We start from the raw sequence: 13,638 nt of genomic DNA, 5'->3' as shown, positions 1-13,638 counted from the left end.
GCACTCGGAAAAAGGACGAATCCAGGCCGGGTACAGTGGCTCATGCCTGTAATCGCAGCACTTTGGGATGCCGAGGCGGGCGGATCACCTGAGGTCAGGAGCTCGAGACCAGCCTGGGCAACATGGTGAAACCCTGTCTCTATTAAAAACACAAAAATCAGTCGGGCGTGGTGGCGTGTGCCTGTCGTCCCAGCTACTGGGGAGGCTGAGGCAGGAGAATCGCTTGAACCTGTGAGGTGGAGGCTGCAGTGATGCAGTGAACAGAGATCGTACTGCTGCACTCCAGCCTGTGCAAGAGTAAGACTCGACCTCAAAAAAAAAAAAAAAAAAAAAGAAAAAAGAAACAGGAAAAATCCCGTAACAAGAGTAGGGAGGGATGGGTCCAGATTCCTTCTTTGTATGGAAGTTTAGGTGTTTCAAGCATCCTTTTACATTAAAGAGGCACTATCTGGTTCTTGCAGTGCCATTTGACTTGCCTCACTGAGAGTAAGACACAAAACTGAAATGGAGGCAGCACTATCCGTGGTGGTGCCGCCCACTCACTTCCTGTAGGCCAGGAAGGGACGGGTCCAGCCTTGAGACCCAGCCCCCTCTGACTCTGGAGACAGCAGGGCCTGCCATGATACGCACAATTCTCACATCTCCAGGCTCTTCTCACAGGATTCCCTTCCCCTGCTGATCCTTACAGAATCTGTTGCTCTCTTGAGCACACCCCTTTTCCCTGCAGATGTAGGATGTGTTTGTTTATTCTTTCACATCCCAAGTACCTCAGGGTTGAGAGGCTGAAGTGAGACCCTCCATTACCTTCCCATCCACCAATGGCTTCCTTTTTTTTCTTTTTTTTTTTTTTTGACGGAGTCTCGCTCTGTCTCCCAGGCTGGAGTGCAGTGGCGCTATCTCAGCTCACTGCAACCCCCGCCTCCTGGGTTCAGGCGATTCTTGTGCTTCAGACTCCGCAGTAGTTGCAATTACAGGTGCTCCCCACCACGCCTGGCTAATTTTTGTATTTTTAGTAGAGGCGGGGTTTTACCATGTTGTCCAGGCTAGTCTCAAGTTCCTGACTTCAGGTGATCCGCCCTCCTTGGCTTCCCAAAGTGCTGGGATTACAGGCGTGAACCACTGCGCCCGGTGATGACTTCCTTTCCTCTCCCCTTCGTTCACTGAGGCCTTTGCCACGGGCTGGATCTTCCACTCCAAGCCATTCCCTACCTCGCCAGGAAGGCTTCAGAAGTCACAGGTTCCTTGTCAAACACCCTAGCTTCCTGCTTACTTCTCATATCCAGTGACTCTTGTCCTCAACCCAGTACAGCAACTCATTCTCTGGACTGTCAAACCTTAAATTGCTCCACCTCCAGAAACTAAGTTCAAGCATCCTGTTTCCCAGCCACATTCTTCCTCCATCCGGCTCATTCCACTATGACTATGATAACCCTTCTCTGCATTGACTAGAATACCGCGTTTACTTGGATCCCCTCCCATCTTCACTTCCTTTCCCTTTGGGCAAAGCCTCCAATAGCCATCATTCTGGATTACAGTTACTGTCTGGCTAGCCTCATCAGCTTCCTTGTCAATCTGTCTTCTTCTCTTATCAGCCTGGCAAAAATTCCACCTGGACAAACCCAGATCAGGAGACTGATCTGTCTTCTCTATGCCTTCACCTGGGGAGATCAGTTACACCATAAACGATTCATGTCCAACCTCAGGGCTCAACAATTCCACCGTATTTCTCTGGTCAGTTTGCTCTGCCACCTTCTGCTCCAGCTACTTAAATTTTCTACCCTTCTTAAACCACCCTCCACCTTGTTCTCAACAGATAACCTCATTGCCTACTTCTGAGAAGCAGAAGCTGTCTGACAGGACTCCCTCAACTTTTCTCCACTAGACCAGCACATACGCTGCATCCACACGCCCCTCCTCCATCTATCCTTCCAGTGACATTGGCCCATCCCTGTGCTCTGAATCCTGTCTAAAAAACAATCCCCTTGACCCCTCCCCAGTCACCCCTCTATTTCTTCTTTTGCATAGCCTCACTTCATGAAAGGTTGCTATTTCTTCACCTCTCATTTGGTCTTTCAACCTGCTAAACTGGTTTCTGCTTTTACCACTCCACTGAATGGCTGCCACTGCGTTACTGACAACTTGCGAATTGTTAAACCCAATGGACATTTTTTTCCCAGACTCATTTCACTTGTGTGGCAGCAGACAGATCTTTGCTCAGCACAGATCTAACCAGCTATTTCCTTGCTTAAGAATCATTTAATGAGTTCCCTTTGCTTTTTGGATCAAGATTAAAAACCTTAACATGTACAGCCTGCCCTGGCTGACTGGGTGCCTCACTGTCTCACCTACTGCCTTCTGGGATGGGTGCATGGTCCTGCCTATGGGGGAGTGTACTGTCCACACAGGCAATGCCCTGCCTGCTCATGCCCATCCTCTTCCTTATCCTTCACAGACCACTTCCTGGTCTACCCCAAAATGATGCTCCCCTGTGGTATGCTCTCATCACACCTGATACCTTTCCTGGGAGCAGCCTGCTGATTTGGGCATCACTTGTTTTATACCATTGTCTCCTGTGGATTGCAAGCTCCAGTGGGCAGGGCCGTCTGCTCTGCTCACCACTGTACCCCAGCACACAGCACACTGAAGAAATGAATGAACAAATCCAAACCCAAACTAGACTGGGTCCACTCTGGGACGGTTCTGGGAGCAACCTTTGGCCCTGAGACTGGTTTTGCTCTACAGAGACTACCATTTCTGGCACCTCTCTTCCTGCACAGATACCCAGAGTCAAGTTCATCCAGCTCTGTGCTCTCCTCTTCCTTCCTTTTCAGTGTGAAGCCAACTGCAGGCCAGGGACCCAATCCAGCCACTGCCCACTTTCTTTCTTTCTTTTTTGAGAGGGAGTCTTGCTCTGTCACCCAGGCTGGAGTGCTGTGGACCGATCTTGGCTCACTGCAAGCTCCGCCTCCCGGGTTCACACCATTCTCTTGCGTCAGCCTCTAGAGTAGCTGGGACTACAGGCGCCCACCACCATGCCCAGCTAATTTTTTGTATTTTTAGTAGAGACGGGGTTTCACCATGTTAGCCAGGATGGTCCTAATCTCCTGACCTCATGGTCCGCCTGCCTCAGCCTCCCAAAGTGCTGGGATTACAGGCATGAGCCACCGTACCCGGCCTCTTTTTTTTTTTTTGAGACAAAAGTCTTGCTCTGTCACCCAGGCTGATGTGCAATGGTGCAATCTCGGCTCACTGCAACCTCCGCCTCCCGGGTTGAGGTGATTCTTCTGCCTCAGCCTCCCAAATAGCTGGGATTACAGGTGTGCCCCCACCACACCCAGCTAATTTTTGTATCTTTAGTAGAGACAGGGTTTCACCATGTTGGCCAGGCTGGTCTCAAACTCCTGACCTCAGGTGATCCACCTGCCTTGGCCTCCCAAAGTGCTAGGATTACAGCCACCATGCCCGGCCCTGCCCACTTACATACATGTTTTATTAGAATGCAGCCTCACTCATCTGTTTATGTATTGCATCTGTGGCTGCTCTCAGCTACAGTGACAGCACAGAGTAGCTGTTACTGAGACCTTATGGCCACAAAACCTAAAATATGTAGTGTCTGGGCCTTTAAAGTTTGCTGATCCAAGTATCAAACAGGACACCTACTGTGTGCTGTGGGGAAAATCCAGTAAGTGTGTCATGGTGACAAAGGGATGGTTCAGGGTTTCGATTGGAGTGATTCTCTTGTCAGCGTCAATGGTCAGCATCTTCTTCAACAGGTCAATGAACTCTCGCCGGTCAGCCTTTTCCACCAACATGTCGCTCCCTTCCAAATCTGTTGTCATGTTCACCTGGACGCAAGTAAGGACAGGTTACCAAGGACGACCCTAGCATGCCTCCCCTCTCCTGGCTCCCCTTATTTTTTGCCCTGTAACTTCCTCCTGATCTCTCAAGCCCCCTTTCTCAGTTCCCAGGAACTCTGCCCCATGGGAGGCACCACCCACATGTTGTCATTGCCCACAGGATGTGGCTTTTCTCTCTGCAGGAAAGGCAGAGAGGGCCTGTGCCCCAGGAAGGGGAGAGGGCTGCTGCTGGGACCTGCAAATATAGCTGAATGACAGGATGTAAACTGCTCCTGCTTTCATCAGTTAAGTTGAAATGCAGCTTTCATCACTCCTCATTAAAAATAACCACAAGATGAAAAGAGTCCTGCAGACTTGCTGCATGACAATGGGAGTGTTAATACTATTGAACTGTACCCTTAACAAAGGCTAAGATGATAAATTTTATGCTGTGTGTGTGTTTGCCACAATTTTTAAAAAAGAATCACAGCCAAGCAGTAGAAATAAGATGCAAAAAAGTCTATGTATGTATGTATTTAACCTTTAGAGGGAAGTGGAAGGGCCTGAGTTTGCCCCTCCTCCACCTACAGCATATCATCCTTCTCATGGCTCCCCCACGTAGGGCCAGAATTATTTTAGTCCCTGTGTTCAGTGGAGTCACCTCTGGCCAAGACAGGCAGGATATCTGAACACAGGATTTTTCTTCCAAGGGTGAGTCTATACTACGATCGCCTTTAAAAGGCTTGTTTTGTGGTGATTTGTATATTTTCCAGGACATGGTCTGGAAACTAATTTCAGTTTTCTCAGACAATCTAAGTTACTAATCAACTGACAAGCACACTTTATTCAGAATCATGATTTTTGGTTATACTCATCTACAGTAAGAGGGATGCTAAGTGTTTACTGATGTATGGCTTTATTATTATTATTATTATACTTTAAGTTCCAGGGTACATGTGCACAATGTGCAGGTTTGTTACATATGTATACACATGCCATATTGGTGTGCTGCACCCATTAACTCGTCATTTACATTAGGTATATCTCCTAATGCTATCCCTCCCCCTCCCCCCTCCCCACAATAGGACCCGGTGTGTGATGTTCCCCTTCCTGTGTCCAAGTGATCTCATTGTTCAATTCCCACCTATGAGTGAGAACACGCGGTGTTTGGTTTTCTGTTCTTGCGATAGTTTGCTGAGAATGATGTATGGCTTTGTTTCTCATTGCTTTAAAGAGAAAATTCACTTTGGATTGTCCTGGTTTCAGACTAGTTTTCACACTAAAAATAGCTGAAGTTCTAGAATTTTCTCTGGGGCACAAAGGTGAGAGCCTGTGGTCCCTGCCAGTGAGCTGAGACTGTGTAGCAGAATGAATTGTATCCCCCTAAAAGTATATTAAAGTCCCAGTCCCCAGTAGGTATGAATGTGACCTTATTTGGAAATAGGGTCTTTGCAGAGGTAATCAAATTAAGATGAGGTCATACTCGATTATGGTGGGCCCAGTGACAAGGCAAGGGAGATGTGGACACAGAAGCACAGAGAAGACACAGGATAAAAGCCATGTGAAGAAGGAAGCAGAGATCAGAGGGATGTAGCTACAAGTCAAAGAATGCTGAGGATTGCCAGAGCTGCCAGAAGCTGGGAGACAGACATGGATGCTCTTCCCCAATGGCCTTTACAGTGAACATAGGCCTGCTGAAGCCCAGCTTCCAATTTCTGGCCTCCAGAACTGTGGGGGAGTGAAAATCTGTTGTCTTAAGCCATCCAGTTCATGGTACCTTCTAACAGCTGCCCCAGGAAACATACACACTCAATCATGAGCATTAAATCCATGGGTACTAATGGGCTGGAATTCTTCTCACGATAACATCAGGAAGATTGGCCAGTACTATATTACAAGTGGGAACTAATAAACTGGAATGATTTTTTTTTTTTTTTTTGGAGACAGAGTTTTGATCTTGTTGCCCACGCTGGAGTGCAGGGGCGTGATCTCAGCTCACTGCCTCCTGGGTTCAAGCGATTCTTCTGCCTCATACTCCCAAGTAGCTGAGATTGCAGGCACTCACCACCATGCCCAGCTGATTTTTGTATTTTTAGTAGAGACAGGGTTTCGCCATGTTGGCCAGGCTGGTCTCCAACTCCTGACCTAAGGTCATCCACCCACTTCAGCCTCCCAAAGTGCTGGGATTATAGGCATGAGCCACCATGCCCAGCCAAATGGAATGATTTTTATGGAGCTGGTATGATGTTTCAAAAACGTTTTACACACCAAATGGTATTCTTACTAAGGTTGGCTGTAACTGTTTAAGGTCAAGGTCAACCACTGCAGTTGAATAATGTGGATTTCAACCCATTATCTTATATTACTACTGCAGAAGTCTTGCTGCCCTTGGTTTTAAAGGGCTTACATTTCATACTCACCCATGAAGCTTACCTGGGCCATATCATCTAAACAGTTGAAAATGTATTTTCTTGCTTCTTTTGACTTAATCCCTGTCTCTGCTTCATGGTCATCTGGTGTCTGCCAAGAGAGGCAAAAGCCAATTGGTAATGTGACTTAGCTCTTCATCACTGGGACTCAAGCCCTGGAATTCCTGTGTCTCACAGAGGGTCTCTTTCCCACCTTTCAGAAGAGATTTTGATTCTTCAGTGGCCTGCATACCTGCAATTCCTTTCTCTCTTCATCCACACCAATCCATCCCTCCTCCTTCCCATGCACAAGTGTCAGAGGCCGGCTGTCAGTCAGGTACGGAGCAGTCTTGCTCCATACCACAAGCTGATCAAGGTCTGCTACATCCTTGATCAGCTTACAGCCTTCTCTGAGTCTAAGGAATAAGACAAGATTCCATTGTGGAAAAGCAAAGGGCTTTTCCATGCATTTTCCAATTTTATTTAATAAACCCTTATGCACATAGCTCTTGCTACGTGCCAGACATTGTTCTAAAGCACATTTATTCATTTAATAGTTTTGACAACCACATTAGGTAGCACAATTACTATCCCCATTTTCCAGATGGGGAAACAGGAAGAGAGAACTCAAGGCACTTGCTGTGGTCACATGGCCAATAGGTGGCAGCTGGTCCCAGAGTCTGTGGTTGGGCTGCCCTTCTATTGGCGGCTGAGACACAGACATACATTCCCCAAATGGCTGGGGAAACTGCTGCTTCCAATTACTATGGGTTTTTGGACTCTTCCATGAGGTAATCCAGCGGTAATTAATCCTTAAAATCTCACTCAAGGACAGCACACCTGGAGCGGCTTAAGTCCTGGGAACAGCTGGACATGTGGGACTGAGGCTCTTCAATAAAACCCAGCAGCGAACTCCAGCCTCACCCTCCTCCACTGGAGGACTCTTTTTACTGGACACTCACCCTCACAGTTGCTAAATGCCAGGTCTCCCATCAATAGCCTGAGTGCTTGCTCAGTTCCCAAATCTCTTTTCTCAGTCTTTTGTGACTAGTGGATATATATTATCTTTTAACCATATTAGAATTTGGCTGCAGTTTCCATTAAAAAAAAAAAAAACCCAAAACAACAACAAAATAAACATCCACCCACCCTGCTGCACAAAAAGAAATACCTAAAATGAAACATATTTAAGACTTTATTATTTCATTTTTACCAGGAACACACTTTGATTTTAATTGCTAGGCACAGATCAAAGCGAAAGCAAACTATGTTTCTGTTAAAGTGAAGCACCTGCCCTGGAGTTTCAGGTTTATGGTTACTAGAGTGAACCAGACGCCTCCCTGGGCCTCAGGATGTTCCCATGGGTTCATCAGGCAGCCTCCTTTGCCTGGAATCCCTCTCCCTAACCCCCTCCACCCCAGCCGCCACCCTGCACTTCTCTACTGGGCAAACCCGCTTCATTGTTCCTTTTCTTTTTTTGAGACACAGTCTCACTCTGTCGCCCAGGCTGGAGTGCAGTGGCACAATCTCAGTTCACTGCAACCTCCGTCTCCCAGGTACAAGCGATTCCCATGCCTCAGCCTCCCGAGTAGCTGGGATTACAGGCGCATGCCCCCATGCCCAGCTAATTTTTATACTTTTAGTAGAGACAGGGTTTGACCGTGTTGGCCAGGCTGGTCTCGAATTCATGACCTCAAGTGATCTGCTGGCCTCAGCCTCCCAAAGTGCTGGGATTACAGGCGTAAGACACTGCACTCCCTCTTCATTCTTCAGTGCCCAGTTCAAACGCTCCTCCTTTCCCCTCTGCTGCAGGCAGAACTAAATGCTCTTTCCCCTTGGCACCCACACCCATTCTTGACCAGGAACAGGGCCCTTATTACAGAGGGGCGGGAGCTTGTGGCACATGGTCCTGTCTCCCGCTGGAACTGCCAGCTCTGAAGGGCAGAGTGGGGTTTGTTTCTCTCTCTAGCACAAATCAGACAGTCATCAAGGCTTATCGGATTAAATCCTGGGAATTCAGCAGTCATAATGTGGGACTCTCACAGGCGGTGATAGGCCCAGGGAAAGAGGGGCTTCTGAGCATTCAGATTCAGTCACACCGTGTATTAACAACAGCACCCCAACGCCCTCATTTTGCTGACTGAATCAAAAGCTCCCCACTAATAAATCTATGGCCCTCTTCCCTAAGCGCTGGGCCACCGTGAGGAGTGGAGGGGATGCTCTTCCTACCTTCAGTCTCCACAAAGGATATGGTGAGTCCGTGTCACGGTTGAAAAACCTAGTTGTCTTTGTCCCTGCGCTTAATAAATATTCAGCAGGCAAACCTTGTGTTTGTGAAATATACCGAATCTGCAAGAAAAGATAAGAATGAGGTCAGGGCTTTTCCTGTCACTATACATATGGTACACTAATGGCTCTGCTGGCTTTGAGAAAAATGAAAATGACAATTTTTGTAGGGAAAGAAGTTAACAAAAAGAAAAAAGAAAAAGGGAAAAGAGAAAGGAGGAAAGAAAAAATGGCAAGGTTAAGGGAAGCAAGGTTTGGGAGACAACGTGACATTCCACAGTCCCGCCCATTTGTCATGTAATCAACGCGGTGCTAATCCAGGCTATTTTCCAGATGAAGAATGAGGTCTTGTGAATATCTGTGTCATCTGGACCCACCTGATCATACTCTGAAGCTCCTGGATACAACGGCCAGCCCAGGAACAGTTCTGCAATCACACAGCCCAGGGACCACATGTCAATTGCCTCACAAAACGGTAAACCAAGGATGATCTCAGGGGCCCTGAAAATGAAGAATGGAAGAAACCATTAGCAAGTTGGAAATGCAGGCAGCTGTTTCTATATGAATACTATTTTCAAACCTGGGGTGCCGTTACTGCCTCCTCTTCTGAAGGGCCTGTGGCTCCCAGGAGAGGCGCTGTGCTACTTTGGCTTCGTCCCCTCCATTAGTGGAGGACCCGCTTAAAAGGCTGGCCGAGATGAAGGGTAAGTCTGTCTTTAGAACACACCTGCAGGGAACCACACCTACTGACTTCAGTACTTTCACATGCCAATCAGATGAGCTAACAACCATTTTAGAGATATTCTGAAGTCATCTTTTGTAGCTGAAAGTCTGGGAAACTAATCTTCAGAGAATGCCTGGTTTTTACAAAGCAATTCTGAAATGCAGGTCTTCTATTTTCTTCTGTCTATCTAGAGATGGGAGTTCACTATGTTGCCTAGGCTGGAGTGCAGTGGCTATTCACAGGCATGATCATAGCTCCTATAGTCTTGAACTTCTGAACTCAAACAATCCTGCCTCAGCCTCCTGAGTAGCTGGGTCTACAGGAATGCACAACCACACCCAACTCAAGGTATTCTATTTTCAGGAATATGTAAAACAAGCTGCCCCCTCCCAAAATGATGGGATTAAGTCCAATATCTGTTCATGCCAATTATCCTGTCTTAAGAATTTACATCATACTTTCTTAAGAAAACATTGCTTTTTTTTTTTTATTAACTTCTAAAAAGCTAATCTTCTTAAAAGTTACCTAATATTACAATTATAGAACTCCATTCATCAATGCAGAGTCTTGTATCAACCAGGATTCCAGCATAAACTCCATGACCAACCTGTTCCTGAATGTAGGAGTTCTGTCCCTTCAAGGAAATCACCTAAACCCCAAGAGAACATTTCACAGGGAGTTGGTAATCAACACCAAAGAGACCACCCAGCTACATCTTCTTTTCTAAGAATTGGTCATGATTAGGTAGGGGTATGTTTTGGACAAAACCAGGCTCAAAGTTTGAGATATGAACACAGCTTATGTTTTTTTAAACATATGTCTCAAGGCCAGGCGCAGTGGCTCATGCCTGTAATCCCAGCATTTTGGGAGGCCGAGGCAGGTGGACTGCTTGAACCCAGGAGTTCAAGAGCAGCCTGGGCAACAGGGTAAAACCCTGTCTCTACCAAAAACAAACAAAAACACCCAAATTAGCAGGGTGTGGTGGTGTGTGCCTCTAGTCCCAGCTACCTGGGAGGCTGAGGTGGGAGGATTGCTTGGACCCAGGAGGCAGAGTTTGCAGTGAGCTGAGATTGCACCACTGTACTCCAGCCTGGGCGACAGAGATAGACTTTATTTAAAAAAAAAAAAAACAAACAAAGAAAAGTGGCTCAAGGCACTCTACTGATAATGAAATGCATTAGCCTGACTTTTGTCTTCTCTATAAATTTTCCACTTGACTAAGCGATGCTAGAAGAGGCTACCTTCCCACCCTTTCTGCAGCCTGGAGTGGGAGTGAAGGGAGCTGGGGAGCCCTTTCTCGGTTACCTTTCACCCACCTAGCATGAGAGCGGAGAGGAAGGGGGCAATCAGAAACACCCCCACTGGTCTTGGATCTTCTAGCTGAATTTTTCTCTACTGAAAAAGCATCTCCTCTTTCCCCTTCAAATTTATTCTCACTGATATCTTTTTTCTTTATATAATAGTATTGAAAAGAACAAAACAAACAAAACCCAAAAATGTCTTATTCCAAAGTTTTGATTTTTCACATGTAAAATGGAGTTTGGCCAGGGGTGGTGGCTCATGCCTGGAATCCTAGCACTTTGGGAGGGTGAGATGGGAGGATCACTTGAGTCCAGGAGTTTCAGACCAGCCTGGGCAACACAGTGAGACCCTGTTTCTTAAAAAAAAAAAAAAATGGCTAGGTGCAGTGGCTCGGGCCTGTAATCCCAGCCCTTTGGGAGGCCAAGGTGGGAGGATCATTTGAGGTCAGGAGTTCAAGACCAGCCTGGCCAATATGTTGAAACCCTATCTCTACTAAAAATACAAACATTAGCTGGGTGTGGTGGCGCACGCCTGTAATCCCAGCTATTCAGGAGGCTGAGGCACGAGAATCACTTGAACTCAGGAGGCAGAGGCTGCAGTGAGCTGGGACGGCACCACTGCACTCCAGCCTGGGTAACAGAGTGAGAGTCTGTTGCAAAAAGAAAAAAAAAAGTTAGCTAGGCATGGAGGTGCACACCTGTGGTCCCAGCTACTCAGGAGGCTAAAGTGGGAGGATCGCTTGAGCTAGGAGTTTGCAGGTGCCATAAGCCATGATTTGCACCACTGCACTCCGGCCTGGTAACAGAGCAAGACCTTGTCTCAAAAAAAAAGGAGTTCTTTCCTCAGAACTGGAGACTGGGTACTGGCTACTAGGTGCTTCTAGAGTGCCAGCCACAGTTGCTGGTCTGGGCAGCAGGAGGAGTGACCGCTGGGGGGTGGAGCGAGTTGCCTTGGTGCTATTTAATGAGCCTTCTGTTGTCCCCATCCCTCGCTGCTGGGCATCTTCAGCTGCCAGTGTTCTGCTTGGCACTTCACCCCCTCTTTGGCCTTTGTCTCCTTTGGTCCCCACATTGGACCATGCATGTAGCGTCAGGGGCCACTCTTACCGGCACTGATGAGCTGGGGATGCCTGTGGTGGCACGACATGTCCCTGCAGCAACCTTATCTTCCACGTGGCCACGAGCCCGCCACCTGCCTAGGCCACCTGTGTCAGTGTTGGCCATACACCAGGGCCCCCAGGTTCACTCACCATTGTGTGTAACTGATGAGATTACTGCCAGATTGCCTCTAGCAGTGCCTTTAGAGATCATTTCAGTTTATTTAAAAAATCACATCCCTTAGAAAAGAAGGGATTATCTGTGTGTTTTTTTTTTAAATTGAGACAGAGTCTCTCTCTGTTGCCCAGGCTGGAGTAGCAGTGGTGTGATCTTGGCTCACTGCAACTTGTGCTTCCTGGGTTCAAGCGATTCTTGTGCCTCAGCCTTCCAGGTAGCTCGGATTCCAGGCGCCCACCACCAGGCCTGGCTAATTTTTTTATTTTTAGTAGACATGGGGTTTCACAATGTTGGCCAGGCTAGACTCAAACTCCTGATCTCAAGTGATCCACCTGCCTCAGCCTCCCAAAGTGCTGGGATTACAGGCAGGAGCCACTACACCAGGCCAGAAAAGAAGGGAATATCTGAAAAGAACACAGTCAAAAAAAGTATTATGGTGTCAGAACCTGTTTCTTTCTGCCCTCCCTGTTCTAGAGTCAGGGGTGGCCTCTTGTCTCCTCTCACATGGATCTAGGCCTCTTCATGGGAGGAGAGTTTTGGCCTGGACTGCTCGCTGAAGGATCAAGCACATTCTCACCTCTGTCCCCCGATTCTTGTCACCTGGCCCCTTGGCTGGCCCCGGCCCTCTTGCAGCCTGACGTTTGGATGCTTGACACTCCAGTCTGTAGGTCTGGATGTTTGACACTCAGGTCTTAGGAAGAGGCCAGTCTGGCTCCGGGGGACTTCTCTGAACTCCACTACATGCCTGCTCTTCCTATCAGGTTAGTTACATGGTTCTCATGGCCCGGAAGGCTGTTCCTAATCCATGGAAACCTCGTTTTCCAGTTTCTATTCCCCAGTGATGAACAAGGCAGACTGCAACAACTAAAACGGCCACACAAAGGCACTTTAGTGATGTTCTTTAGCAGGAAATACCAGACAGATTTTGACGACTGGCATGACATGAACGGGGCCTGTGAAAATTGCTTGTAGTCCACCAAGAAAATGAAATGGCAGCCATTCACGGTACCATGATACATGCTGCAGAATATTCCTGCTGTGACCATAAAGAACAAATACCCAGACATCTGGCTAGGTGGCTGGGAGACAGTACTGTCCACGAAGGCCTCCGATGCTGGGAAAGCCACATCAAAGCACACAGGACAACTCAAGTCGAAAACAAAACGTGTGTCACAGAAACACACAGACATAAAAATCGAGCCGACACAGCACACCACATGCTCTAGCGGCTCCCACGTTAGAAAACAAAGCAGAACACAAGAACAAAACAGAACACAAAAAACAAAACAAAAGCCCCAAACACAAACCTTTCCTAATCCCTTCGTCTCCCAGCAGCTGTTGCCCTAGTTCTTGGCTCCCCTTCAAGGCCCACTCTCTGGAGAGTCATCTCCCCCTGCGGTTCCCACCTCTTCACCTCACAGCATTTGCTCAGCCTCCTCTAACTGGAGTTGGACACTCTGCATCACTGATGTGCTGCACTTGCTGAGATCAGCAGTGATCTCCATGCTGTCACATCCGTTGATCAACTTCTTAGCTCTGTGACTGGGAGCTGCATTTCTTTCATGCGGGTGATCGTTCCTTCCTGCCCTAAAACACTTATTCTTGGTTTTCATGGCATCGCTTGCTCCCCATATCTGTCCCGCCTCTCTGCTTGTGGCTTGCCCATTTCCTTTGTAGGCGCGCCCTCTTCTACCCAACTGCTGTGTGTTGGCCAAGTCCTAAGCCCGCCTCTTCTCTCCTTCTACCCTTGCCCTAGATAATTGTTATGGGTTGAACTCTGTCCCCCCAAAAGTTATGTTGAACTCCTA

At 47.6% G+C, this 13,638-nt stretch overlaps 1 protein-coding gene across 8 annotated transcripts in view; it reads right to left on the bottom strand.

Moving 5' to 3' along the window:
- HIPK2 (homeodomain interacting protein kinase 2) overlaps positions 1-13,638 on the bottom strand; it is a 221,726-nt gene that overhangs the window by 63,765 nt on the left and 144,323 nt on the right. For all 8 annotated transcript variants that reach the window (XM_033193363.1, XM_033193360.1, XM_033193358.1 and 5 more), the window contains exons 3-6: positions 8,908-9,031; positions 8,474-8,593; positions 6,270-6,356; positions 3,661-3,845 (exon numbers count right to left, since the gene is read on the bottom strand). In XM_033193363.1, coding sequence (XP_033049254.1) covers positions 3,661-3,845; positions 6,270-6,356; positions 8,474-8,593; positions 8,908-9,031 — 516 coding nt within the window. The remainder of the gene's footprint in view (positions 1-3,660; positions 3,846-6,269; positions 6,357-8,473; positions 8,594-8,907; positions 9,032-13,638) is intronic.

This window comes from Trachypithecus francoisi, unplaced genomic scaffold (assembly GCF_009764315.1).
Source record: "Trachypithecus francoisi isolate TF-2019V2 unplaced genomic scaffold, Tfra_2.0 Lachesis_group4, whole genome shotgun sequence".
NCBI lineage: Eukaryota > Metazoa > Chordata > Mammalia > Primates > Cercopithecidae > Trachypithecus > Trachypithecus francoisi.
This window is presented reverse-complemented; position numbering and strand designations above follow the sequence as displayed.